Raw genomic sequence first — 24,760 nt, 5'->3', positions numbered from 1 at the left:
TTATCAATATCAAGGGACGCTTTATTTACAATTACGTTCTGTAATGTTGCCGAGAAGAACTAAAAATAAATGTAATTTTTACGTCCACTATTAGCAAGATCAAAGTCAGATAACGCCATGTGTCAATGGCGGGCTTTTCTTGTTACTATAGAGGTTTCAATAAATTTTCAAAATCAATTTATTAAAAAATAAAGTTTCCCATGAAAAATTGTCACCGTACATTTTCGATTTAATTTTTCATGCAGATTTATCTCTTTTGTTATTGTGCGTTAAAAATACCTTACATAATTCATTTAAAAATAATAGTGTTATGTTGGTATTTCTTATTTAAACAACTTTACCTAGAAAAAATAATCTATTCTTTCGTAACAGAATAATTTTTAATTAGCAACTATTTCTGTATTGTACTTTCTATCATTTCGAAGATAGTTAAAGCATTACTATATAGGTTGTCGATCCGTTTTGTGTAAAGTTTATTTAAGGTTATGGTCCAATGAGTTTTGTCAAGTGTTAAACGTCACCAAAATTTATACCAAGTATTTGTCTTTGTTTTCTTTAAAATGGCCTGGTTTTCAGGCCTCGCTGATAAGGCAGAGAATCTTTTAAACAAAATAGATAAAAATACAGCGGCAGTTTTGAATAAAGATAAATATGAACTACCACAATCTCAATTGACACATGTTACATGGACTCCTCCTGAATCGTGGTAAGAAAATAAATCACAAAAAATTTGACACTTGTTTAATATATTCTATAAATTTCAGTGGTAGTACCCAAGAAGAAATAGCCTTAAAATTTAATACAGAATCAAAACATCCTTATGTTGATTCAACATCAAACATATCTTCATTGACAAATTCAAGAGATGAAGAACTTCTAACGTTTTTGAACACTCCTAATTCAAGCCCAAAGAAGAACATAGAAGTCTCAATGTCACCACCTACACCTTCCTCGCTTATGGTTGAGCATCCTACAGATACTACAGATTCTATATCAGAATTATCGAACCATAGTGACTGCTCAAGTTCTAGTCCTATGCATACATCCGTAGAGCTTCCAGATAATTTTAATTACGATGATGTAGAAATAAAAAATGAAGTAACAGATTCTGTAAATAATGAACCAATAGAAAATCAGAGTGTAGGAATTGTTTTAGATAATGGTAATGCGAAATTAGTTCACTATTTCAATTTATATGTATATATATATGGCAACATAATAAAATTTTGAATTTTATTTCAGGGTATAACTATGAATCTCAGCAGAAGAATTTAGAAGTAAATAAATTAATCAATTCATCAAGCAATAAGTACATCAAAAGGTATTTAAAAGAAATAGAAAGGAATTTAGAGGAAAGAAATGAATTACTTGGGAAACAGGAGACAGATCATCAGAAAGAGATCATAGTCTTAAATGAAAAATTACAATCTCTAAATGTAGAAAAAATGCAGTTATCTAAACAAGTAGTAGAACTGCAGTTTGCTTTAGAACGAAGTAGGTCAGAATTGAATTCTACCAGAGCTGATTTGGATCAGCACAAAGCTAGAGCTTTGAAAACATTACAAGAGAAAGAAAAATTGATAGCAGAGTTGAGATGCAACGAGTCTACAGGAATGGATGATACAATGATTATGGAACTGAACCAGCTAAGGTACATGCACTAATCTGTCAAAGATATATACTTCATTAATTATATTTCAATTTTTAGACAAGAACGAGATATTCTCCGGGAAGAAAATCAACAGATCTCTGAGCAACTAAGAATAGTACGGGAAGAGTTAATGAATGCGGACGTGAAATTAGAGAAAATGAGACAGAATTCTGCTGAAGCAAATGTACAGGCACAAGAAATTCTTGCAACCGAGAGACGCAGGAGACTGGATGCAGAGGAGGATGCAAGATTGCATTCAGAAGTATGTTGCACACTATTCATTTATTGTAGAATAATTAATAATCAATGTGATTTTAGGAAATAAGATCATTGAAGGACGAGTTAATTCGTCAACGCAATAGTTATACTTCACAGCTACAGAAGAGTAATTCTGAAATTAGTAGACTGAGAATGCAATTATCAGCAACTTCTACACCTAGCAGTGAAGTGGAATTAAGATTGGCATCTCTTACGAAAACCTTGGTTTCTAAACAACAAGCATTAGAGAGTTTAACAACTGAGAGAAATGCTCTGAGACTACAACTGGAAAAAATTGAAGTAAGTTAATACAGTACTTGTAGAAATTAATTTGGTACCTTTTCGAATTCATATTTTCTCGCCTCTTGTTAAATCCTCAGAAATGCGGGAAAATTTAAAATAAAAATGTTAAGAATGCTTTTTGAATTCAACAAAATATTGATTTCCATATTTTCTTTTTTTTTATAGCATGAACTTAGAAATAGTCGGCGCAATATTCTTTACAACAACTTAAATGATACAGATGACGCAAAGGCTCAAGTACCGACATTTTTAATGGAAACTCCCTTTGATACCGGAGTTACTAGAAGAGTTAAAAGAGCTTATTCTTCATTAGATGCTATTAGCATCCGTACAGGTGTTTTTCTAAGAAGATATCCACTTGCAAGGATCTTAGTATTAATTTATATGGTAAATATATGTTTAAAAGGGTATTAAATACTTCAGAAGTTCATTTTTATATTCTTTTAAACATTTTACAGGCATTGCTACAATTTTGGGTCCTTATCGTTCTTCTATCGCAATCACCAGAAGCACATTAATGTTTTTTTATATGTGGGATCATTGTTTTATTAAAGTTTATAAGCATTGTAAATACATTTATATTACTGTTACATGGGATTTTGTACAAGATTCTATTGTTAAACTGGGATAGCTGTATATTTGTGATGAATAATCGATCAAATATTTATTGAAATTATCATTTATTTTTTCACGAAATTTTACTGATAGACAGGATATTATAATACTATTCAAGTGATGAACATAATGTATCTAAATAAATAAATAAATAAATAATTTGAAAAAGTTAAATACCTCTTACGATAATAATTGTTAATGATGTTTAATGAGCAATATGAAGAATATTTAGTTTGTGAAAATTTTAATCAAAGGTTCATTTTACACAGATTCTATGCCATTGTAAAATAATTTCTTAGAAACTTTTATAGCTTGAGATCATACTTCAGTGTATGCCTAATAATTTATTAATTAATCTTAACGATTTACTTTTAAATGTGTTTTACATGTATCGTTACAAAATACAGAAGTACCTAAAGTCTAATTTATAATCATTGTTTTTACATGATTGTTAACAGTTGATTTGGTTCATTCTTACACTAAAAAAGAAGAGCTTGATATGCTAAGAAATTGAAGCGTGAAAATAAAAAATTAGACCATTCGTAGGAAATCAATTTATTTTTATATAAAATAAATTGATCGGTCTAACATTTAATATCACGCCTTCTCAATGAATAATGTTGCGATGCAACAAACTTTGTTCGTCGATCGAATTTAAGCAGAATAAACTACAACTATGTGTATTGCTTTTATAATCAGGACATACAGTACGTCCATGTTAATTTCAGTATGAAAAGAGAAAAAAAAAAATTGCGTCAAAGACGATTTATTATCACATACATGTGAGAAATACTATGATTATCACACGATCACAAAGTTAGCTTTACAAACGCGGAATTTAACATTGCTTTTAGGTGAAATTGTAACAAGTATTTATGGCAAAATATATTAGGTGTATATACAAATTAATTCGGTGTCTTTAGCATCACTATTTTAAATTTTCCCGCGTTTTGGTGGATTTGAAAAATAGTGCCAGAATATGATTTCAGTAATTGGAATTACCATGAAACGGCACCGAATTAATTTTTAATACATTTCTAATACATATGTACATATATCACCCACGATCGATAAACAAAGAAAAAATAACCTCTTTCTCAAAATTATATGCAACCGTGATCGTTAAAGTGTTAATTTCATTAATTGAAAAGATGTACAATTTAATCAAAGCGAAAGAGGCAAAGTACACGTGCAAAATACAAATTTCACAGCCACCAATTTTGCAGGGCATTTTTTTTATAATTCTAATTTTCCTTTGTCTTCAATGGTTCACAAAAAATATTAATTAATTATTCTATGTTACAAGTTATGCTGAACTGATATCATGATATTTTTACAGTCCTTTAGATAGTTATTTCATTGATACATAAGGTATTTAATTATGTAAGTTTGTATTGTAAATCCTAAGGATAAGATTCTTTTTCAATCATTAAAATATATATATGCAACTACATATATACTACTATATGTATAGATGTACAAATTAATTCAGTGTCTTTAGCGTTATTTTAAATTTTCACGCGCTTCTGTATATTTGCAAAGTGAAGCAACTTTTAAAAATTAAGAAACAAACGAATAAACCGAATTGATTTGTACACCTAACATAAAAGAAAGATTTCAAAAATGGAAATGGCTAGTTTCTATGAATAATGTAAGTTTCCCTACAACTATTTCATAAAATTGAAATGGTGCACAGCTTACAATCTACTGATGTGTGAAAAAGAAGCTTAAAACTTGAAATTCTTTAAGAATTTAGTCGTTTTAATATACATTACCTACAAATCTATATAATCTCTTCTTGATTCACGAACCGCTTAATATTTTCAAATTTCATTCGTATATTACACTCTGTAAAATAAATGTTATTAGTAATTAGTTGTTTCTAGGAAAAAAATAAAATTTTGTTCGAAGAACAATGCATGAACATCAAAAGTAGCTAATTAATACTGAAACTAGATTGCTTCAAATTTAGTTATTAATGTTTTTCATTTATAGATACGCACAATCATTTAAATTATCCTATGAACTATTTTATTTGACATACGTAAATATTATCGAAATCTTTAATAATAGAATAAATGTTTTCACAAGAAAAATGCAACCTTTCCTCCTCTACATTTTTAACATTCAGAGAATATTAAATTATTTTCTTAAATGAAATTGTATACGTGTTACAAGAAAACTTATCAGCCTCTAGAGCAATAATAATTAATTACGATGTTAATTTTACAAAAGTAGTACAAAACGCACAAAATTAACAAAGTATTTACTAATCTAATGTCAACTATCATTTATTAACACGTTGATTTACATAGCAAAAGTTTCTAGTATCTATAGATAGATAGATAAGGTGAAGAGCTTAAGAATATTAAAAAATAATTATTTAATTAATAATTCAATCTTATTTAATCTCAGTGGTATTTTCTCCTTCTATCTTTTAATAATAGTCAACGTGTTAATTAACTACTGTTCCATAACACAGAAAACAAAAATTCCTCTGAAAATACTTTTTACACAATATCAGCCTTAATTTCGACAATATTCACGTAAATCAATAAAAACCCAGTCTTGATCCTATCTCATCTTTTTTTTTCAAGCTTTCGTACAATCAAGAAGTGACCATATCCGTTCTCAACCTTCTTCTAAATTACCTTCTCTTTCTACACCTAACATTTACGCTTCGTCGTCGCAAGATTCTTCAGTATCATGATCACTGCTCGATGAGACATCATCATTTGTTGAGTCTGGTGTAGGAGGAAGGGACGGTGATCTGGAGACGACGTTCTCTGTAGAGGAAGTTACATCCGTTTCCTTGCAGTCTAGTCTTTGTTGAATACACTTATTCTCTGGATTGTTCAATACCGAATGAATGAAATCTCTAGTTTCAGCTCTGAGAGCATTTACTCTTTCCTGAAGAATATTATTTCTTCTGACGAGGGCCATTGTGCGAACGACGATGTCAAGAAGACCTGCAAAATCTTTTTGATTAATTCAAAGTTCACGACTGAAAATTATTATAAAAAATCATACCTTTTCGTCGAGCTAGGAATATTTTCCAGTGTTTCTCTATGTCTCTTGGGACTCTGGCGGAAACGCTTGGGGAAGAGGAACTGACTATACTTGCACAGGATTCACCTGGACATTCCGGTTCCCAGAGAGGGCTTTCCGGTGGGGTTAGAGAGGCGTTCGCTTCTAATCTTCTTAATTCTAGCTTTTGCTGCTTCACTATGGCTCCATTGTGGACTCTTTGCCTTCGACGGGGAATTATTGGTTTTCTTATTGCTGGGAGCTCCGACAGGCAGACAGTCGGAGCCATTTTGAGAAGAAATCTGAAAACAAAAATTTATAAAAATGAATATTAACTATCTAGTAATACATAATCTAATTCTAGGCATTTATCAAATGTCACGCGTTTGAAATTCAAATTTTTCCATTCGAGTACGAATTCGAGTGCGAAATTTAAACGTACAAATTGTCCTGCCATTAATATTAGGTATTTAAATTTAATTTTATTATAATGTAATTAAGGAATGGAATCAGCTTGCAAGTGAAATCAATTGAATTTTAAACAAATTGGTTACATGCCATTGCCCTTTGGCATTTTCTGAACAGAATGGATTACACGTGGTGAATTCGTGCCGATCGATGCAGCCGATGACCTGATTACAGGGTGCACGTGGCTGCATCGAAATAAAGCAATGCAAGTCTCCCCTCGACCGTTTACTTTGACCTCGGGATTTCGTCCACGTGCGACCATGAAACAATATCAATAACTTTGCAGGCTGCAGCGATAGTCTTAACCCAAGGCGACTCTTTAACTTCTTTTTTCAGTAATTTTGATTCGCGATGAATCAGAAAGGGGAGCAATGATATATCGTAGGTGTCAGTATACACGTCGGTGGGTCCAAAGTGGTGCTAGAACGATACAAACGTTCATCAGAAGTTACTTCCCCTTCGAATGAACAGAGGGGTTGCATCCTTCAGAAAAAAGGGGGACTTCGGTATGGGCACACGTGCTCAACTTTATTGTTAGAATTTATTTATAATAATCTATTCGTGACATAAAAATATTACAAAATGGCACTTGTCGTATATCAAATTAAAGCTTGAAGCTCCAAGAATAAAACTACGTAAAGGGTTTGCTGATATTTTCTCTCCGAGGAATGTAAAATGAAAAAATGTAAAATTGTTACATATCAAATGGCATGATTCATGATCAAAGAAATTCATAATAGAAAAGTATCATTAAATGGCACTTATGATACGTCAGATTAAAGCTTGAATTCTGTTAAAAATTACTATATACATGCATCTTTATTATTTTTAATTGAAAATGGTTGATCGTGAATTGCAACGGATAACATGAGGTGGTTAAAAACATTGTTCGTTGCTATTAGGGATGTTCGATTCCGATTCGATTCTTTCGGTACAAAAATCGATCTTTTGAATCGATTCTTTGGTATTCGATTTTCCCCAAAATCGATTCTTTCATGTAAGAATCGAAGATCGATTTTTTTAATCCATAAAAACACTATAAAAATAGTGATTAAAATATAAACAATGTGGAGCGCCTGCTTTTAGTGTAAGAGCACGAAATATAAAAAAATAAAAAATCGATTCTTTACAATAATCGATGCCGTAGAAAAGAATCGTATGGGATAGTCTGTTTCCAAAAATGAAAATAAAAAAGGAAACAAAAAAGTCAATTTTTTTCAAACCGATTCTTTGGTTTCGATTTTTTAAAGGAATCGATTCTCTCATTCCGATTCAGAATCGATTCGAGAATCAATTCTTTCCGGTGAATCGAACATTCGTAGTTGCGATCCATAATCCGCCATTTTGTATTAAGGATATTCAAGGTGGGTTTATATGATAATTTTCTTTGACCTACGATAAATGGTATTTCATTTCGGAATTATTGTCACTTGAAATTTGCAACAAATATTGATCGCGTTCGATGGAAAGCGGCTCTAAATATATTCGGGTATAAAAATTTCATCGATATACGTGCTGAACTTTTAGTTCACCGGCACGGTTATATTTATCGTTCGCGTCCATTCACGACCTCTTTCAATGTTACACGTGCGATGCAACTTTCGATATTCCACTATATTGCGAAAAAAACAACCACACCGCCACGTGTCGGCGTTCAACTGCATCGAGATAAGAATATCTGCACAACAAAGTAGCGGCCACTCGCTGTGTGCCACAACGTTCGAATAACGTGCAGCCAGCACGCGATATCGCGTGTGCGGATTTTTTCCTTTAGCACCGACAAGGTAGCAGGTGTCGAAAAAAGGATGCTTAATATTCCGATCGGGTGTAACTGTCGATATCAGAAACCCATAAGAATGACTAGATTGCCTGGCATGACTATTTATTACCGTTTCAAAGGCTGTCTAAGATCCTGCATGAGATACATTCGTAATCGATCAGCGCCCAAATGACCGTGTTACGAGACACTCGATCTGCGCATGGAATTTTAATTACAAGCCTTAATGTCTGACGTGATTGCAATTACTCATAGACACGTTGTAGAATCTAATTTGTTTCGTGGAAAGTTTACTTATTTACGTAATATCTTTCTAATTAATTATTTAGAAAATAATTAGAGAAAAGATTATTATTTTTATGTGAAAAAACGATTAAAAATTCTACTTCTTTCATTGTCACAAGGTATTACTATTAATAACAATATTTCTTATTACTGAAATCAGAGAATTAATGCAGAAGGTATTGCATAATAATTTGATACATCAAACAGTAAAGAGTTCAATTGATTTAGTGATATCAATTTGCTTAAACATAGATTGTATTCGTGATTTATTATTTTTTGCCATTAAAATGTACACTCAGTCCCATCAAAGTTGTCGCAGTGAAGTTGGCGCGCTAACGCCACTGCGACAACTTCGATGGGACTGAGTGTACAATGAGTTGCATTGAACTTGTCGCAGTGAAGTTGGCTACAAATTCACTAACACATTCACGCCGCAGCGTCGGTGAACCGATCTCGCCATTGGCTCACCAACGCTGCGTGAATGCGTTAGTGAATTTGTAGCCAACTTCACTGCGACAAGTTCAATGCAACTCAGTGTACACTGAGTTGCATTGAACTTGTCGCAATGAAGTTGGCTACAAATTCACTAACACATTCACGCCGCAGCGTCGGTGAACCGAACTCGCCATCGGCTCACCGACACGGCGTGAATGCGTTAGTGAATTTGTAGCCAACTTCACTGCGACAAGTTCAATGCAACTCAGTGTACATACATACATACACATTGGAGATACTTAGATAAGAAGCAAATACCACACCCACATAGTTATCAGACATCGATGGAACACTGTATTTAGGTCATTGCTGACTAATCAGTGATTTTGAACAATGCTGTTAAGAAAATTGCATTTAAGAAGAGTTTGCCAATTAACCTACTTAAGTCTGATAGAAATTCATGACATAAGAGTGTGTATCACTAAATAGCACTTATGATACTGTAGGATGTAAGATAAGAATGTCCGGGCCAAGTGTCAGTTGGATTGACTGAGGTGCGAATGAAGAGTGTTTGAATCGAGTGACAGTTCTTCTGAATGAGAATGCATGTATGATGGGGGTGATGATATCGGGACGTCGTCGGCACGTGGCAAAAGTGTGTAAGCGAGATATTTTTGAGATGTTTCTTTGTCATGAATTTATTTCACAATTTTTATAATACATTTCAAAATCAATCATTGCTAACTTTAATTAAGAATCATTCATTTTACGTAAAAATGATTTAAAAAGCGTTTATGTAGTCATTTTTATTATACTTTAAGCTTTAATTTGATATATCACATGTGGTATTTTGTGATACGTTCATGTTATCGAGTTTTGCATAAATAATAGGTGAAATGCATTTAAGTGCATTCGCAACATCTTGAGTGCAACCACGTGCACCCCCCCCCCCCCCCCCGTGGCATCTTACTGCCGCACCAATGGACGTATACTATCCCCACCACGTGACCCATTGGCTCACGATCGTCTCTCACACTCCAGGCGCCCTTCGCGGTAAAAGGATGGGATATTCCCGTGGATACACGTGGCCAACGCTGCCGGGTTCGACGACCTCTCGCTTGTGCGTCCTCACGCAGTGCTTTTCGGTGATGTACCGGTGGGGGATGCGTGCGATGTCCCCTTGTTTCTCCCCAGGAGGTACGGACTCTGCCGTCTGGCAGCGTTTCCAAGTAGCAATGAACTACGATCGCGCTCGTTCGAACAAATCTCAACAATTGTGAAATTTTCCTCGAAAATTAAATATTTCTTTCTCAATGTCTTATTTTTATTTAAACCCAAATTTCATCATACATATGGATATTCAGAGTACGAGATAGAAATCTTACGAAAATTTGAACTTTTGTGATTAGTTTAAACCCATCGCTAAGGGACATTGCAGTCTGCAATCAACGATCTTATTCCCCCCCTTTCCTCTACGTCGCCCACTTACCGCTGTTCTATCACCGTAACTATTTTTGCACGCAGTTTCTCTCATCCTCTTTGATCCTTACTTTTGCTTTCCGATGGGGGAACACGAACGTGGAAAAAAAGCACTGATGCATAATGCACACTTTGATCGCGGTGAGGACTTAAAGCTCCTTTGAAGAGGGAACACACGGATACATTTATTTTATTATTAAAAATACCGATGGCACGTTTATGTAATTTTTTTTTAATTGAACTTTAAGCTTTAATCTGATATACATTAAGTACTATTTGATGATACTTTTCTGTTAAGAATTCTCATCAAACTTTTTACAATTCAAAATCATCCATTGTTGACACAACGGACACACACCTGACCTCCCAGCAACATGAATGAAAGGAATTACATTCTAAAAACACGGTAATCTTCGTGTGTTAAAATACTGATAAGAATTTCGCTGTCTGATAAGGCGGATGAAGAAACACGTTCACGAGCATGCGATACGTTTTCTGTTCCGTTTAAAAGTAACTTCCAGGAAGGCGACTTGTAAGAATAGTTTTACAATGAGAAAAAAATCACCGCGAAGCGATAAAAACTCATATACATATAATTGCATAACCGATTCTTTAAAGTGAAACCTTTTTAGAAGCGAATCATTTCGGGATCACATGTTAAAATCGTCCGATAAGAGATAGGAAGGCGACGATTACCAGGAGTGTGCGAAATCAAGAAAATAATAATAAGAATAATAAATAAAAATTAATTTTTAACATTAATCGTAGGGGGCAACGGTACGCAAATTAAACGTGACCGAATTTCCGGTTAAACCAGACTACACGTGACCGTGGTTGGTTACGTGGTACGATAGCACTTAACGAAATTAAAACGAAAGAACGAGTTCTTCACGTTTGGCTTTGCGTGTGATATCCAACCAAGTGGTTACATGCTGCCTCACGTTGGTTACAATTTCCGATCACGTGGATTTGCACGATTTTATTTCAAGGATCACTGCTATTTGGTGAAATTTATTTTTCAAGTTGGTTAGATTGACAAAAGTTTTTAGACATAAGTATAATCTGTATTTAATAAGAGTTGTTGATTTAAAAATTCGAATTTCGCGCCATTCGAAATGCTCTACAGAATTAATATTAATAAAATGTTTTGTTAGTGGTGCCTACGGAAATATAGAATTAATATTAAATCGATAATTTTGTGTAGCAGTTGTTTTTAAAATTCAAATTTCGCGCCATAATTAGTAGGACCAGGCGCCATTCGAAGTGCCCTACTAATTATGGCGCGAAATTTGAATTTCAAAATCAATCAATTACTGATCAAAGTATCCTACTAATTATTACTTATCTAATTCATATTTAACCCTTCAATAAGACATAATCAGGTTGTGAGATCAATTTCGAAATATCTCTGCAACCGAAACTATCAGCAGAAATCTTACACGTGTATGGATACGTGCCAATTTTAATGGTTATTTTACAATGAAAATAAACAGACGTCGAGTCACAGTTACCATTAAAATCACCTCGAATGCAAATGATTTAGCTGGTGATACAATTCTAGGAACTTAACATTGTCGTGTCTCTCGTGACTCAACGTGAAACGTCAACCGGTGATTTAATATGATGATGATAAGTTATGAATATTAATGTTCAATAAAACGTCTACTATGATTTCAACACTGCAACGAGAGAAAATTGAGGATGATTACAAAACAACAGTGTACCATTATGTAACGTACACTGATCTAATAATTTTGCAAAAATTCTTTAAGTATGTATTGAACTTGATCCCACCGCTACGGGTCTCGTTGACCTTCCTATAAGTACCCATTTCAGCCCTCCACGTGTAAATGTCGTCCACGTGCGATCGCTTAGCGGTGTATGTATATACCGCTCTAAAATAAGTACTTAAGTGAAATCAGGCGTGGGTTTAGCCTTTCAGGACATTCTCGTGTACGTCGATGATCGATTGCGCAATTAAACAGTGTTACGATCGATCGATAACGCGATCTTCGAACTTATTGAAACTTTCCTAGATTATCGCGATATCGAGATCTCGATACCAAGTGTCAAATCGAATTTACATTTTTGTAGGTTATACTGCACGCGCATGCATATTGATAAATGTCGTGCAAGGAATTGTGGACTTCTTTAAGTAGACCGCACGTGGCGATATCGCCGCCGCTATATTTGTTCAGAACTGCGTTAATGCCTACGTGCAATGTGCGACTTATGCAATGACGCTAAGACGCGAATGTACCACACTAGCATTTTTACGTTGCAAATACAACAATAGGGTTATAGGGCATATTTTCAAAAATTAACATGTGACTCACCGATTAACTGGACACGTACAGGGTGTTGTTCCAAGATTTTCAAAATAGACAGGACCGGTTACAAAATTACTTTCGCAACGTGACGTCCAAACGATGTTGTTCCTTGACAACTGCGTTTACAAGTATTATTGAGAACTTATGAACGTCACTTTACGATTAAACCGGATTTAAATCATATCACGATTCACGCGAGTGCACAGTTTGTGTGGTATTTTTAACACCGTTCACTTTGACAGTTCGAAAATAAAACACTCCTCACCTACCGGCGTCTGTGCAACGACTAACGGCGTTCCTCTGCCGCCATGTTACCCCTTCCTCTCGGCTGCGCGCAACACGGTCGCGCATGCGTAGACGTTCGACTCTCGTGCACGCGCCTCGAGTTTCGATATTACGACAATCTCGATAACAAAAGTGGCGGCACGTGCATCCCCACTTCGAATGGGATCTTCCGAAAGGTTCCGCGGGAAAGCGACGCGTGTATTTCGAAGAATTTCGTCAAAATTCGAATGACGAATCTACGAATAAACAAACATGTTTCTTTTTTAGGTTACAGGTAGAGCAATAACGGAAACGTTAGAACACGTGTCGTATTGAATACAGAAACCTACGCGAGAATTTGTAAGGCTTTAATGTATTGCGACTCCCCCTTCACCCCAGATGATTTCTAAATCGGATGCGAAATCTATGTCAAAGCAAACGGAAGATTAACGTCCGACGACACGTGGTCACAAACGTCATATCTACTACCTCGTCGTAGGGATTTAGTAATTTCGGGAACACGTGAAAAGCACCCGTTCGCAGCATATACAGTCACTCACAGTGAAAATCGTCCACCCACAACGAGGCGTATATTAGTCTAAGTAAAACAATAAATACAAATAAAATACAATGATTGCGCATATTAGGTATCTATTAGCTATGGCGTTATAGCGGTGACAGCAGTAGTTCTCAATGCTGACGGTCGACCTGTTTGTTGTGTACGTTTTGCGTTTATGTGCCTTCCTTCTATGCCAAATTATCAGACTTAAATCTTAAAGTAGAAACATAACTTTTTACTTTGCTTTAATGTTATACTTAGCAAAAATGTTTCTCTATCGTGTAATATGATTAGATTTTCCCCTAGAATGTTAGTTTTTGAAATATAATAAAAAATATCAGCAGACGTTCGTGCAATTTAGGCGTCTCTTCCACTTTCATTATTATTTAAACATATTTACATGTTTATAGTGTAGTAACAATTTATATCATTTTATTCGGTAGATTCCACAGAATTATTGCGTGAAAAAAGAACCTGAATATCTGCTATTGTAAAAGCATAAATCATTACCAAAATTGAATATTTGCAATTTGTGTGTAAGATTGATTATCTCGAAAATTATAAAAGTTAGATAAAAATCGTTTAGAGATTCGGATTCAGCACACAAAAATCTACAAGAATCACTCATTAAAAATTACAAAATCAAATAACTGTTGGAATTTATCAAACGTTGTTGTAGGTGGACGATTTTCACTGTGAGGTTCATTTCGGACATGATTCTATTTGCAATGCTATATCTCGATTATTATTCAACAGAATTTTTTGCTTTTAGATTATATTATGTAGTTATTTATGTAGAATAATTTAATTTGTATTTTATTTGTATTTATTGTTTTATTTAGACTAATATACGCCCCGTTGCGGGTGGACGATATTCACTGTGAGTGACTGTATATTGTACCTCTCCTACCAATGCGTTGGGTAATCAGCTGTCGGCACGTTTTCCAGTTATTTCCAACATGATAACCGTTAATATTCGGCCTAACCTTACCACAGGTAGTCCAGCTGTGCTCGACAAAAAGTACATTATTACTGCAATAAAATATCACTTTATAATGTCTTAAGAATTTATTCCTGACGTTTATGTACGATCAATAATTGCATTCTGTCGCGTCACTGAAACACTGTACCGTATAGTTATTTTTAGATACAGTATTAAAGAATTCTATTATTCTTGCAATAGGATTTACAACCGCACGTGTTTGATGCCGCGTCTAATGTCAAACGGCGCCAGGGAATATTTTTCTTGTAACCGACATTGGTTAAAAATTAAAATAACGACTTCATGGATGTTTTGATGTTTTAAAAAGACCAGCGACTTGCGCAACGGGGATTTCAACATATGCGACAACGGAAAAGGGAGATACCCTCCGTGGAGCCAATTTAGATTTAATTATATATTTGAACATTTTTGGTTCCATATTGTATAAATTGTCTCGAACACGAGTGTATTAATCACGAAATATCAAACGTGTCTCGATACCTTCCAGGAACACGAAAAAGAGGGGTCCGTGTAATAATTGGAGAATACGTGCAGAAAGGCATGCGAAAAGGAAGAAAGAGATATGTAGTTAGAGGGAGAAAAAGAGAGGCATTGAAAAGAAAAAGAAGGACAGGAGGTCAGAGGAAGAAGGGGAAGGAAGTCGCACGTGTAACCAACTTCCCCACTCCTGGTCAGTTTCTCGGTTGAAAGGAGCGTCCTTCACCAATCTTCCCATCCCTTGTGGTCCGCCGATCTTTTTCGACCGTCACAAAGATCGCGAAGATCTGCAATCAACCAGGGTCATTTTCACATGCCTCCACGTGGCTTGCACATTTAATCAGTGCATACTCGCGATGTGTGCACAAAGATTAGCGAAATACATATATGCAACGCTAATTATAAACGTTTCGTGCCTCACACGTATTGTACATGTTTCAACAAATAACGATTTAAATATGCAATAAAATATTTAGAATTATTCACATTCGTCATTTTTTCTTTAAATCATCCTTTGATCATAAATAAATGAAAATTTAGAGAAAATGTAAGTAATTAATTTTAGAAAATGAATCATACATACGGAGTGATTTCCTCTCTATGCACGTCAAAGGCGATGCCGACAGCCACTTGAAGCCCGTTTTCTTTTGACACGTACTTACTTTCACATAATAATCACAGTAATAATTTTTTAAAATGTATGAATATTTTTTTGTAATAATTGTACCGATTATAGGTATGAATTTAAAAACCGACTTCACCGGTTGTAGGTATTCTCAATGTTAATATTCTCGCCTGTAGAGGCCGGTAACAACTAATCACAAATTGTATTTTCTTCTTTTAACCGTATGAAATGTTCTCAATTTTTTATTTAAGAATAAAAAGATTAAGTTTACGTTTTATCGCTACTAATTCAAATTTAACCTATCTTAATATAAATACTAACAAGTAGGGACATAGATTTGCGTATTAGTTACTGACTGTTAATATATACGAAAATCAGGATAAGGTACGTAAAAATGATAAAGGTGTAAAGGTCAAATGTTTCCATTATTTCAGTGTTAAAAGTACAGTTGGAATAAAAGAATGAGTTTTATGACGGAGCGAAAGTCAAAAGGTGCGGACGAACAGTTACAAGCATTTCTAGAGAGAGAAAGTAAAAGTCAACAGTTTCAGGTTAGGTTGCAAATGATTGTTTTTTGAAGCTTTTATACAAGTAGTAAGTAATTTTTATTAATCATAAGATTTTTATACAGTAATTTAAATAGAAAACGTAAAAATGCTGATTAGCATAGAGGTTTTACATAACTGGATCTGTTTTTCCTGTAACTGTGGAATTGATTTCAAAAACATATCATCTATTAACATAGAAATAATATGTAGCCTTGTGTATTATATAAAAATGTAAATTAACGTTTTTATAAATACATTTGTAATTAATATATTGTCCTGAAATGATATTCTGTTTTTAATACACTCCTTAACGTATTAACATATAATTTTTTGTTTTCAGAGACTGGGACACAAGCTAACTGACGTTTGTTGGGATATCTGTGTCAAAGCATCCAGTCATTCTTTGGATTACACTACTAAAAATTGCTTGATCAATTGTGTGGAGAGATTCATTGATACAAGCAATTTCATTGCCTATAGATTGGCAAACATAGCTTTAGCTAATAATCCCAAAGAAGAGGATTTAGAATAATCAAGCCTATTCACGAATAGATTATGTAGTATTTTTTAATTCACGTTATATAATTTATTTTAAAAATGTTCTCAAGAATTCGTGGATTTGTAAGTCGTCATAGACGAAAGTTTATACTAGGAGGTATTGTCTTTGGTAGTGTAGTATTCATAAGGTATACTACACGCAAACTTAGAGAATGGCAAGAAAAGGAAATAAAAGATATGCTTGAAAAGACAAAACGACGACAGTACTTTGAGTGTACAGAAAGAACATGTAGCCAAATGATTATGTCCCTTACATCGACTCTAAGGGATTCTATAATCAAAGTTTTGGACACTGAAGCTATTGTAAATAAACTTAGAAACGGTTGTCCTGATAAAGTAGCCTGTTGGAACGAGTTGAAAGTCTTAGCAATAGCTAGATCAGCTGTAGTGATATATTCCTATGCCATGTTAGCTACTTTAATAAGGATCCAATTCAATGTAATGGGCGGCCATGTATATAAAGATATTCAGAATTCTAATGGCATGACTACAGAGAACATTGTACAGACAAAATACATGTCACTTTCACGTCACTTTATATATGATGGAATTAAGAAATTAAGTCTGCTTATAAAAGACAAGGTTGCGGAAATCACAGCCTCGATATCACTGAAAGACGAATTAACTTTAAGAGATATAGAAGAAATATATTGGGCAATAACTTCTTCTATATCTGCAGATAGTTCAAAAGATCCTATAAAGAATCTTGCTGAGTACATGTTACTGCTAACCTGTGAAGATGATCAAGAACCTATTGTATCAAAATTAATTAATGAAACCCTAGATCTTCTAGAAAGTGAAGAAGTACAAAATTTAACACAGAGTAATATTAGAAGTGGATTCAGTTTGCTAGTGGATCACATCTCTGCATTCTTTGTTGGTTCTCCCACAATGGAAAATGGAAAAACAGTTCAGAATGGTTTTTCAGTACCAGGAACATCGAGCCAGAATCATAATAATTGGAAAGATAATAACGACATAAGCGCGAATTATGATTCGAATTCGTTTGTAAATATTAATAAGATATCAATGCCAATGGCCAAGATAATTCCTATTGTAAATGGACAAGTACCGGACAAACCAACAGCTAAAGATTTTCAAACGGATTTATTACAACAACTTGTAACAAATAGCGAACTTAAAACACTTGGAGCAAATATTTATGAAGCATTTAGTTTTTAAGATGCAAGTATTGAAACTACACATGACATGCAAATCCACTGAGAGATAAAAATTTTTAATTTTTATAAATATGTTGCATTCAAAATTTGTGCTTAACTAGTAGCAATGTAAGTTGTATCACCATATTATGTAATTATGAATTAAAAATGTGTTAGTAACGGGGTTATTACTAGTATATGTAAATTGTAAAAATATGCCTTGGTCCTCTTATTACAGTATGTAATATTGTCAAGAAGTTATAATATATTTTTACTTTTTGAACATTTTTTTATTACATTCACTTTGTTTAGAAATATAAACAACGAATATTTATAATTAACTTAATCTTAAAATAAATGTAAAGTGATTCAACATGTTTTTTGTATTATTTTATTCATAATTATTTTTGGTTGTAATTTTAATTGAATATTTTGAATTCCAAAAATAGTATTATTAATTAAAATTTTTCCGCGTCAATGTTGATATTTAATGCAGCTACGTACCTCATATAGGGGATTCCCCCCCCCCCATACATACATCGGCAGTACGGTGAGCACTGGGAACCCAGGAGGGGAGAGCCAGGAATCCTGAAACCCGGATAGCTAACCATGCTCGGTACTGTACAAACATACAATGATGCCATCTGATACTAACAAAGAGAACTAAAACTAAAATGTAAATTTTGCGCCCTCTTTCAGAAAAATAATAGAACTTGATTTAAACCCGGGTTTTTTAAAATCAATGAATTTTGAAGGTCGATTTATTCAGAAATAAAGCCTTGTATGAAAAAATGTCACTCTATATTTTCAACTTACTTTTTCTTGTAGATTTATCCTCTTTCCGATTGTGTAGCTAGATTGGATATGTGTTCAGTTGTCGAATTTTCAATCCGCCGCTCTTCCTTATGCGGTGGAGACGTATATAGGTGACAATAAAGATCGTTGTAAAATTAAACATCTTTTTTTTTTAATTTTAATCCTTTCTATGTACTAACAATAAAAATGTGGAAATTCGTAGCTCGCGGTATTCGTGAAACGTTAGAACGCCGTACATGTCGTACAAATGTTTATTCGCAATCGTCCCAGGAATCCAACACAAAAAATGAGGTTAAAGCAAGCTTGACATGTAATCACAAGTTTCTGGCACCAAGCTTTACAGCTTTCAACAATGAATTCTGTGGATCTTCAAAAAGTAGTGGAACTAAAGATAAAGATCACGATTCCAATTACACAAAATACACCTGGTCGGAGGCTATAGGATGGGTAATTGCGCCGTTTTGTTTATCTCTCTTATCAGTATTATTTATATAAAGTGTGAACTACTTTCATTTTCCAATCATATAATAATTGATCATTTTTTAATAGTCCAGCGTATTGGCTGTTGGATGGGTGGTCTGTCAAACACTGTGTCTTCGCAGAAGGCTTTTTGAAAATGAGAAAACAGATTCTCTGAAAAACAAACTATCACAATTTCCAGAACAACGTATTTTTTCTTTATTTGGCCAAGTATTAAATTTTAAGCCTACAAACATTTTACCAGCAATTAATTGTGTTGGCAATAATAAAATATATGCTCAAGAAAATACCGAATCAGATTGGAAAGCTGAGAAACCATTTGGGCCAATTACCATTGAAGAGGTGAGAATGTTGTTCTGCAGACATTATAATTTATAATGAGAGAAAACTTGTGTGATGATACATTTGGTACTAAGAAATAGTTCTTCAATTAAAGAAATCTATACTAAAGAAATTATCTTGTCATATTGATGATATTAAGTTACAATATTAAATGACACCTTTTTTGTAAATTTTCAGGCTTTAAAAGAAGCAACAGAAGAATTTGCAAATACTCACAAATTAACCATGGCAGAATTCGAACTTCACTATGGTTTGAAAGCATTAGAAGAAAGGCGTTACAAGGATGCTGTAAAACATTTTACTGGTGGTGCAAATCTGTCATCAGCTGCTAGTATGTTCAATTTAGGTCTGTGTTATGAATTGGGTCTTGGAACATTGGTAGATTACACAAAGGTATGATACTGCTTAATAATACAATCCAAACGAATCTATGCATTATTAAATATTGTATTTACTCTCTTAGGCTGCCAAATATTACAATGATGCAGCAGAACAAGATCACGCAGACGCTACGTATAATTTAGGTGTGTTTCATGCTCAAGGCAAAGGTGGTTTTATGGTAGATATTGATAGGGCTCGCAGTTATTTTATTAAGGCTGCAAAATTAGGTCAGATTCAAGCTCAGCATGCATTAGATTTAGAGAAACGTTATTATCAATCAAAGGAAACTGAATTTCCAGATAAATGTGAAAATACTGTGAAGTATTTGCCAAATAAGAATATGAACAATATTCTTAAGAAGTTGATTAATTATAATAACGTGTTAAACACACAGTCAGACGTAGAATTTTTAGAAAATTCTGGTCGTGAACAGGGTGTAGTAGGGTCTAGGAATCCGACAGAGTTATTTTTAGACATGCTTGGTTTGAAAGAGTCAAACATTCTGACTGTTCCTTTGGAGTAAAATAATCATAGAGTGCCATATTAAGAAGTAGTACAATTGTTGAAAGTGAAAATACGATTATTATATGTAAAATTGAATTTTTTATCGCGTTTACGTCAATTACAATACGTCTAAGTAAAAATAATTACATTTCGTATTCTTACTTCTATTATATTGTAAGATCTATTCATAATATACAGTATTTTTACAAAAATATTTATTTAATAAATTGTGAACGTAAAGTGTGTTGCTCTTATGGTTAAGGAAAATTTAATTTTCATTATCTCATGTTTTTGACTTATTTTAAATAGTGATTTAGATTTTATATACTTTCAAAATAATCTGTACTGTTATCTGTGATGATTATGTACATTTATGACAAAATAGATTGTTAATGCTATTTTATGTAACATTAAAATCGTATTAATCTTTTTTTTTATATAATATAATTGTGTTTGTGTATGTTTTTTTTTATACAGCTCCTGATAGAAATAAAATCTTATTAAATAAGCAGTCTTGTGTATTTTAATTACCAATGTGCATCATGCTTTTGTATAGTTTTTTGAATAAATTCACTATGACTGGCATACAAATTCAGCATTTTATCAATATCCATCCATTTCACATTGCGTGCATCATCTCCAGCCATCAATGTTATTTTCCCCAAAATGCTATCATCAGCATCATGAAAATTTAAGGCAACTGTCTCCATCCAAGCATTATCAGTATTCCTGGGATCATCAACATATCCCCTATAAATTTCTTCTCCCTTTTCAAAAAATTCTCTGATAGATTTCTCCAATTCCTTTTGTTCTTCTTCATTTTTCTCTAACAAATTCATAGCCTCTTCCATGAATTCTCTTTTCAAAGTTGCTGATATAGTTTCTCCAGGATCGACCATTCCCCCAGGAATAGCCCATTCCCCTGAATCTCTTCTCTGTATAGCAACAAACTGTAGAATTGGTTTTTCTGAGTTTTTGTCTATTATTGTAGCGCCTGTGGCATTTCTTTTCCAACGTGTGACAATGGGATCTGCTGCATGGTTTGGTCCCCATCTCCCCAACAGTCCACGTTTGACAATTCCAGTACGACCTATAGGATTCAAAGGATAACCATCCTTTATAATATAGTCACTCGTAAAGCTTTTACGATTCACATTTCCATCGAGGGTATTCCATTTGGGTTTGAATGATGGTTCGCTGATTTCCGGATCCGCCCAAGGTTTCCCTTTGACACTCGGAGCAGTATATTCTACTGGCTTATATTCTGGATACTCAACAGACCATGACACTTTATTTTCAGGCACCTCAAATCTTTTTATGGTAGTTGAGCTGTAAAAGCCCTGTCTGCATTTGTTGTGAATCATTTCAACAAATACAGTACGCATATTTCGTTATCAGAACAATAAGAGTGACGTTTATGCCATCTGCACAGAGCCTCCTTAACATTTTTGTATCACATTCTGCTGTATCGATTGGAAGTAATGTTACATCAGCATGTACCATCTGATTCAGTTATCAACTGAACCAAAATGGTATTGAATACGCCCCTGAAGATAGATGATCTAACATGCATCCATGTAAAGTTGGTATAGGTTATTCTGGAGGGTGTTTATTTAATTCTTTTATTTATTTATATACAAGATATGATTTTTTAAAATACTCAGGTATTTATACATTTATTATGAGGGTATATGGTTTATTAATACCTTTTGTAAATATATCAAAAAATATGCCAGATTAAAATGAATATATAATAAAATTCTGACTTCTACATGAAGTAAAAAGGATCATAAACATTCAATTAATCATGACATTCTTACATGTAATTATTTACATGTCAATTGTACACTAACTATAAGTGTTCCTCAGTTTAAGTAGCTTTTTGAAAACTTTGCAAACGAATTAAAACATTACATTAAATTTTGCATATATGGGAATACTTACAGTTTATGTATCAAGTATGATGATATATTTAACAATATGTAGATACTGGAATCACAAAAACCATATAAGTATGATCTAAAAGATTCCTTTGGATGTATAAACAGGCATGTTTATTAAAAGTGTTAAAGTGTAAATGTAAAATGTAAAATGACATGTATTTACAGTATCTTAAGGACTGGATTTTTGGTTCGTAACCAGAACACACAAACTACTGTTGAAGATTTTCTTTTTCAAAAGTTATGCTGGAAGACTAGAATTCTATCAAATTCATCAGTGATTGCCCGCATTCGAATGAATAATACTTCTCAGTAACACACCATTAATGCCCTCGATTTGGCATACATCATTGAACCCTTACCTTTCCGTTACAAAATTCAGAATCATTAAACACACTATTTGAGTCTGTGTACAGCTGCCTAGCACCAATACATTCAATTCCAACCAAACCTCATCCTCAAACGATCACACAAGCTTTGAGAACCTGTAGGCTACCCTCGAGGACCACGGTGATCTCCAAATAAAATTGGATCTTGACCAGAAACCTATAAAGGGTCAGTTTATCAAATACCATGATCAAATTCATGATAACCCTCAGCACCAGTGAACACGACGTCCACCCAAACTCGCATAGCCTCTGGACTTGGTGCCATTAAATGGTACAACCTTGATGATGTTTTGATAATGAAAGTCAATGATGGTTGTGGTGATCTCACAGTGTTCATATGATCCACGTATACTTCCTCTATAGCCTAAAGAACAGAAAAATTTGTATAAAGAATATTTCTTAGCGTTAATTTCAGAAACAGGAAATTATACCTGGAAATAAATCACTCCTCGAGCTTTCCTGGAAGAGCTATCACTGTAATATGACAGTGTCTTCCTTTTCCTATCAAACACGAACCAGCGTTTGTTCCAATGATGGAATTTCTTGCTCATTTTTGACAAATAACCACTGCAGCTGGTAGTATCCACTGTGACGTCATGTATGAGGGGTAAATGATGGCCTGCAGTCTCGATATGGTGCCTCAGGTCCAGGGACTCCGACTTGATGGGAAGGTATCTTGTGAGTGGTCTCTGTAGGAGTAACTTATTAATGATGATGATTTTTTATGGTTATTCGCTATTAGTATACCTGTAGTTTTGCCTTTTCACGGTGTTTGACTGGTTGCAATGGACCCAGGGTGTCCATTTCGCTAGAGGTCTGTGAAAGTGGCCGACTTCCGTTTCCTTCTATTATTCCTCCACTGGTGTTGCTGAGTCTCTCGCCTTCCATTGATGTTCTTCGGTCGTCTCTCATCTGTAACAAAAATTAATACGCAAATTAATATAATTACAGTTATTTCCAACAAAATATGGAGAAAAAAAATAGTCAGTTTCTGTGAAAATATTTTTGATGACCAAAGTGTAGGAATTATGTAACAGTAGTGTTGAGATGAAGACATTTATAGTTTGCTTAAATTACATAAGAAACACACAGAATCTAGCAAAAGTACTATCTTCGTCCTATCGATATACCCAACCAATTTGTTATAAAAATAAAAAAAAAAAAAAAGAATTTTGATCTGACCCACAGTTGCATATTGGCATCCTAACCCAGAGTGATATTTATAAATCCTAAATGGAGGATGGCGAAAAAAAAGAAAAAAAAAAAAGAAAAGAAAAAAATCGCAATTGGTCAAGGACACGCACAAAAACGGAAGTAAGGAGATACATCTGTTAGGATTGCAAGCCAGACGTTGACGATGCCTTGGATTAATGGATTGCTGGAAATAACTCAAACGGCTGCACCAGAGGCAGATCTGTTAAAAGCCGGGGTTAACGAGAAAAATTTGTGCAATGAAGCGAGTCAACGAGTGTCTCTTCGTGTTCATTGAAGGGCTCCATCCAGTGTGAAAAAGAAAACTAGGGCAACTCTGCATTGACCCTTTTGTGGATTTGAAAAAAATAGAAACTTACTCGTCGCCTACGAACGTGCTTCTTCTTGTTAGCTTTATTCTTCATGTAACTCATCCACATCAAAGACATTCTGTCTGCGCTGCTCTCAAACGTTTTACGACTGTTTCAAACCGAACCAGATATATGGTACCGTGAAATATCTTTCAGTACAATCACAGTTTTATTGTTGGTTCTAAGGATAGCTTGTTCCCAATTCTTGGGGTGCCTTTCCTTGTTCAAACTTGATCAAACATGGATTTTATGCAACAGTAAGGTTCTTTCAGTACTTAAAGATACAATAGAACAATTATCTATTGTCTAATGAGCTTCTACTATTCTCAGTTCAAATTATAATATTTACTTTTTCCAAAGAAATTTCCTTCAAACTTGATCAAACACTATTTTTATATCTTTGAATTTTTTTATAGTAGAATTGAATAATTATGTCATCTAATATTCTATCACAATTTTTTCTTAATTTTAATATCTTTTTTTCCAAAGAATCTCTTCAAACTGAATCAAACACTATTTATATG

At 33.9% G+C, this 24,760-nt stretch overlaps 7 protein-coding genes across 10 annotated transcripts in view; 4 read left to right on the top strand and 3 right to left on the bottom strand.

The window, feature by feature from the left end:
* The first annotated feature begins 115 nt into the window (after positions 1–115).
* On the top strand, positions 116–3,001 carry LOC114880422 (golgin-84). Its single transcript, XM_029196415.2, has 7 exons — positions 116–706; positions 765–1,162; positions 1,243–1,651; positions 1,709–1,913; positions 1,970–2,209; positions 2,378–2,599; positions 2,671–3,001. The coding sequence occupies exons 1-7, from the start codon at positions 561–563 to the stop codon at positions 2,728–2,730; spliced, it is 1,680 nt and encodes a 559-aa protein (XP_029052248.1). The 5' UTR covers positions 116–560; the 3' UTR covers positions 2,731–3,001.
* On the bottom strand, positions 2,628–12,909 carry LOC114880424. Its single transcript, XM_029196418.2, has 4 exons — positions 12,635–12,909; positions 5,858–6,156; positions 5,479–5,796; positions 2,628–4,675 (listed from the first exon to the last, which is right to left on the bottom strand). The coding sequence occupies exons 2-3, from the start codon at positions 6,141–6,143 to the stop codon at positions 5,501–5,503; spliced, it is 582 nt and encodes a 193-aa protein (XP_029052251.1). The 5' UTR covers positions 6,144–6,156; positions 12,635–12,909; the 3' UTR covers positions 2,628–4,675; positions 5,479–5,500.
* A 2,814-nt stretch (positions 12,910–15,723) lies between these two features.
* On the top strand, positions 15,724–16,636 carry LOC114880425 (mitochondrial import inner membrane translocase subunit Tim8 A-like). 3 transcript variants are annotated; one of them, XM_029196420.2, is made up of 3 exons: positions 15,724–15,777; positions 15,991–16,107; positions 16,445–16,636. In XM_029196420.2, exons 2-3 carry the CDS (start codon positions 16,018–16,020, stop codon positions 16,634–16,636), a joined length of 282 nt encoding a protein of 93 aa, XP_029052253.2. In that variant the 5' UTR covers positions 15,724–15,777; positions 15,991–16,017. The 3 variants fall into 3 exon arrangements, with proteins under 3 accessions (XP_029052253.2, XP_029052254.2, XP_029052252.2); XM_029196421.2 differs by lacking the exon at positions 15,724–15,777 and adding an exon at positions 15,784–15,879; XM_029196419.2 differs by lacking the exon at positions 15,724–15,777 and having other exon boundaries at positions 15,784–16,107.
* Positions 16,637–16,701: 65 nt separating this feature from the next.
* Positions 16,702–18,109, top strand: LOC114880423 (peroxisomal biogenesis factor 3). The gene has a single exon (XM_029196416.2). The coding sequence runs from the start codon at positions 16,702–16,704 to the stop codon at positions 17,842–17,844; it is 1,143 nt and encodes a 380-aa protein (XP_029052249.1). The 3' UTR covers positions 17,845–18,109.
* Positions 18,110–18,721: 612 nt separating this feature from the next.
* Positions 18,722–20,401, top strand: LOC114880417 (protein SHC1-like). Its single transcript, XM_029196408.2, has 4 exons — positions 18,722–19,085; positions 19,188–19,460; positions 19,638–19,853; positions 19,924–20,401. Exons 1-4 carry the CDS (start codon positions 18,825–18,827, stop codon positions 20,362–20,364), a joined length of 1,191 nt encoding a protein of 396 aa, XP_029052241.1. The 5' UTR covers positions 18,722–18,824; the 3' UTR covers positions 20,365–20,401.
* A 92-nt stretch (positions 20,402–20,493) lies between these two features.
* LOC114880418 (ADP-ribose pyrophosphatase, mitochondrial) lies at positions 20,494–21,855 on the bottom strand. Its single transcript, XM_029196410.2, has one exon. It carries the CDS (start codon positions 21,728–21,730, stop codon positions 20,873–20,875), a length of 858 nt encoding a protein of 285 aa, XP_029052243.1. The 5' UTR covers positions 21,731–21,855; the 3' UTR covers positions 20,494–20,872.
* Positions 21,856–21,953: 98 nt separating this feature from the next.
* LOC114880416 (pleckstrin homology-like domain family B member 1) overlaps positions 21,954–24,760 on the bottom strand; it is a 28,254-nt gene continuing 25,447 nt past the window's right edge. For both annotated transcript variants that reach the window (XM_029196407.2, XM_029196406.1), the window contains exons 11-13: positions 23,422–23,586; positions 23,106–23,363; positions 21,954–23,038 (exon numbers count right to left, since the gene is read on the bottom strand). In XM_029196407.2, coding sequence (XP_029052240.1) covers positions 22,850–23,038; positions 23,106–23,363; positions 23,422–23,586 — 612 coding nt within the window. In that variant the 3' untranslated portion in view covers positions 21,954–22,849. The remainder of the gene's footprint in view (positions 23,039–23,105; positions 23,364–23,421; positions 23,587–24,760) is intronic.

Source organism: Osmia bicornis, chromosome 1 (assembly GCF_907164935.1).
Source record: "Osmia bicornis bicornis chromosome 1, iOsmBic2.1, whole genome shotgun sequence".
NCBI classification, from domain to species: Eukaryota; Metazoa; Arthropoda; class Insecta; order Hymenoptera; family Megachilidae; genus Osmia; species Osmia bicornis.
This window is presented reverse-complemented; position numbering and strand designations above follow the sequence as displayed.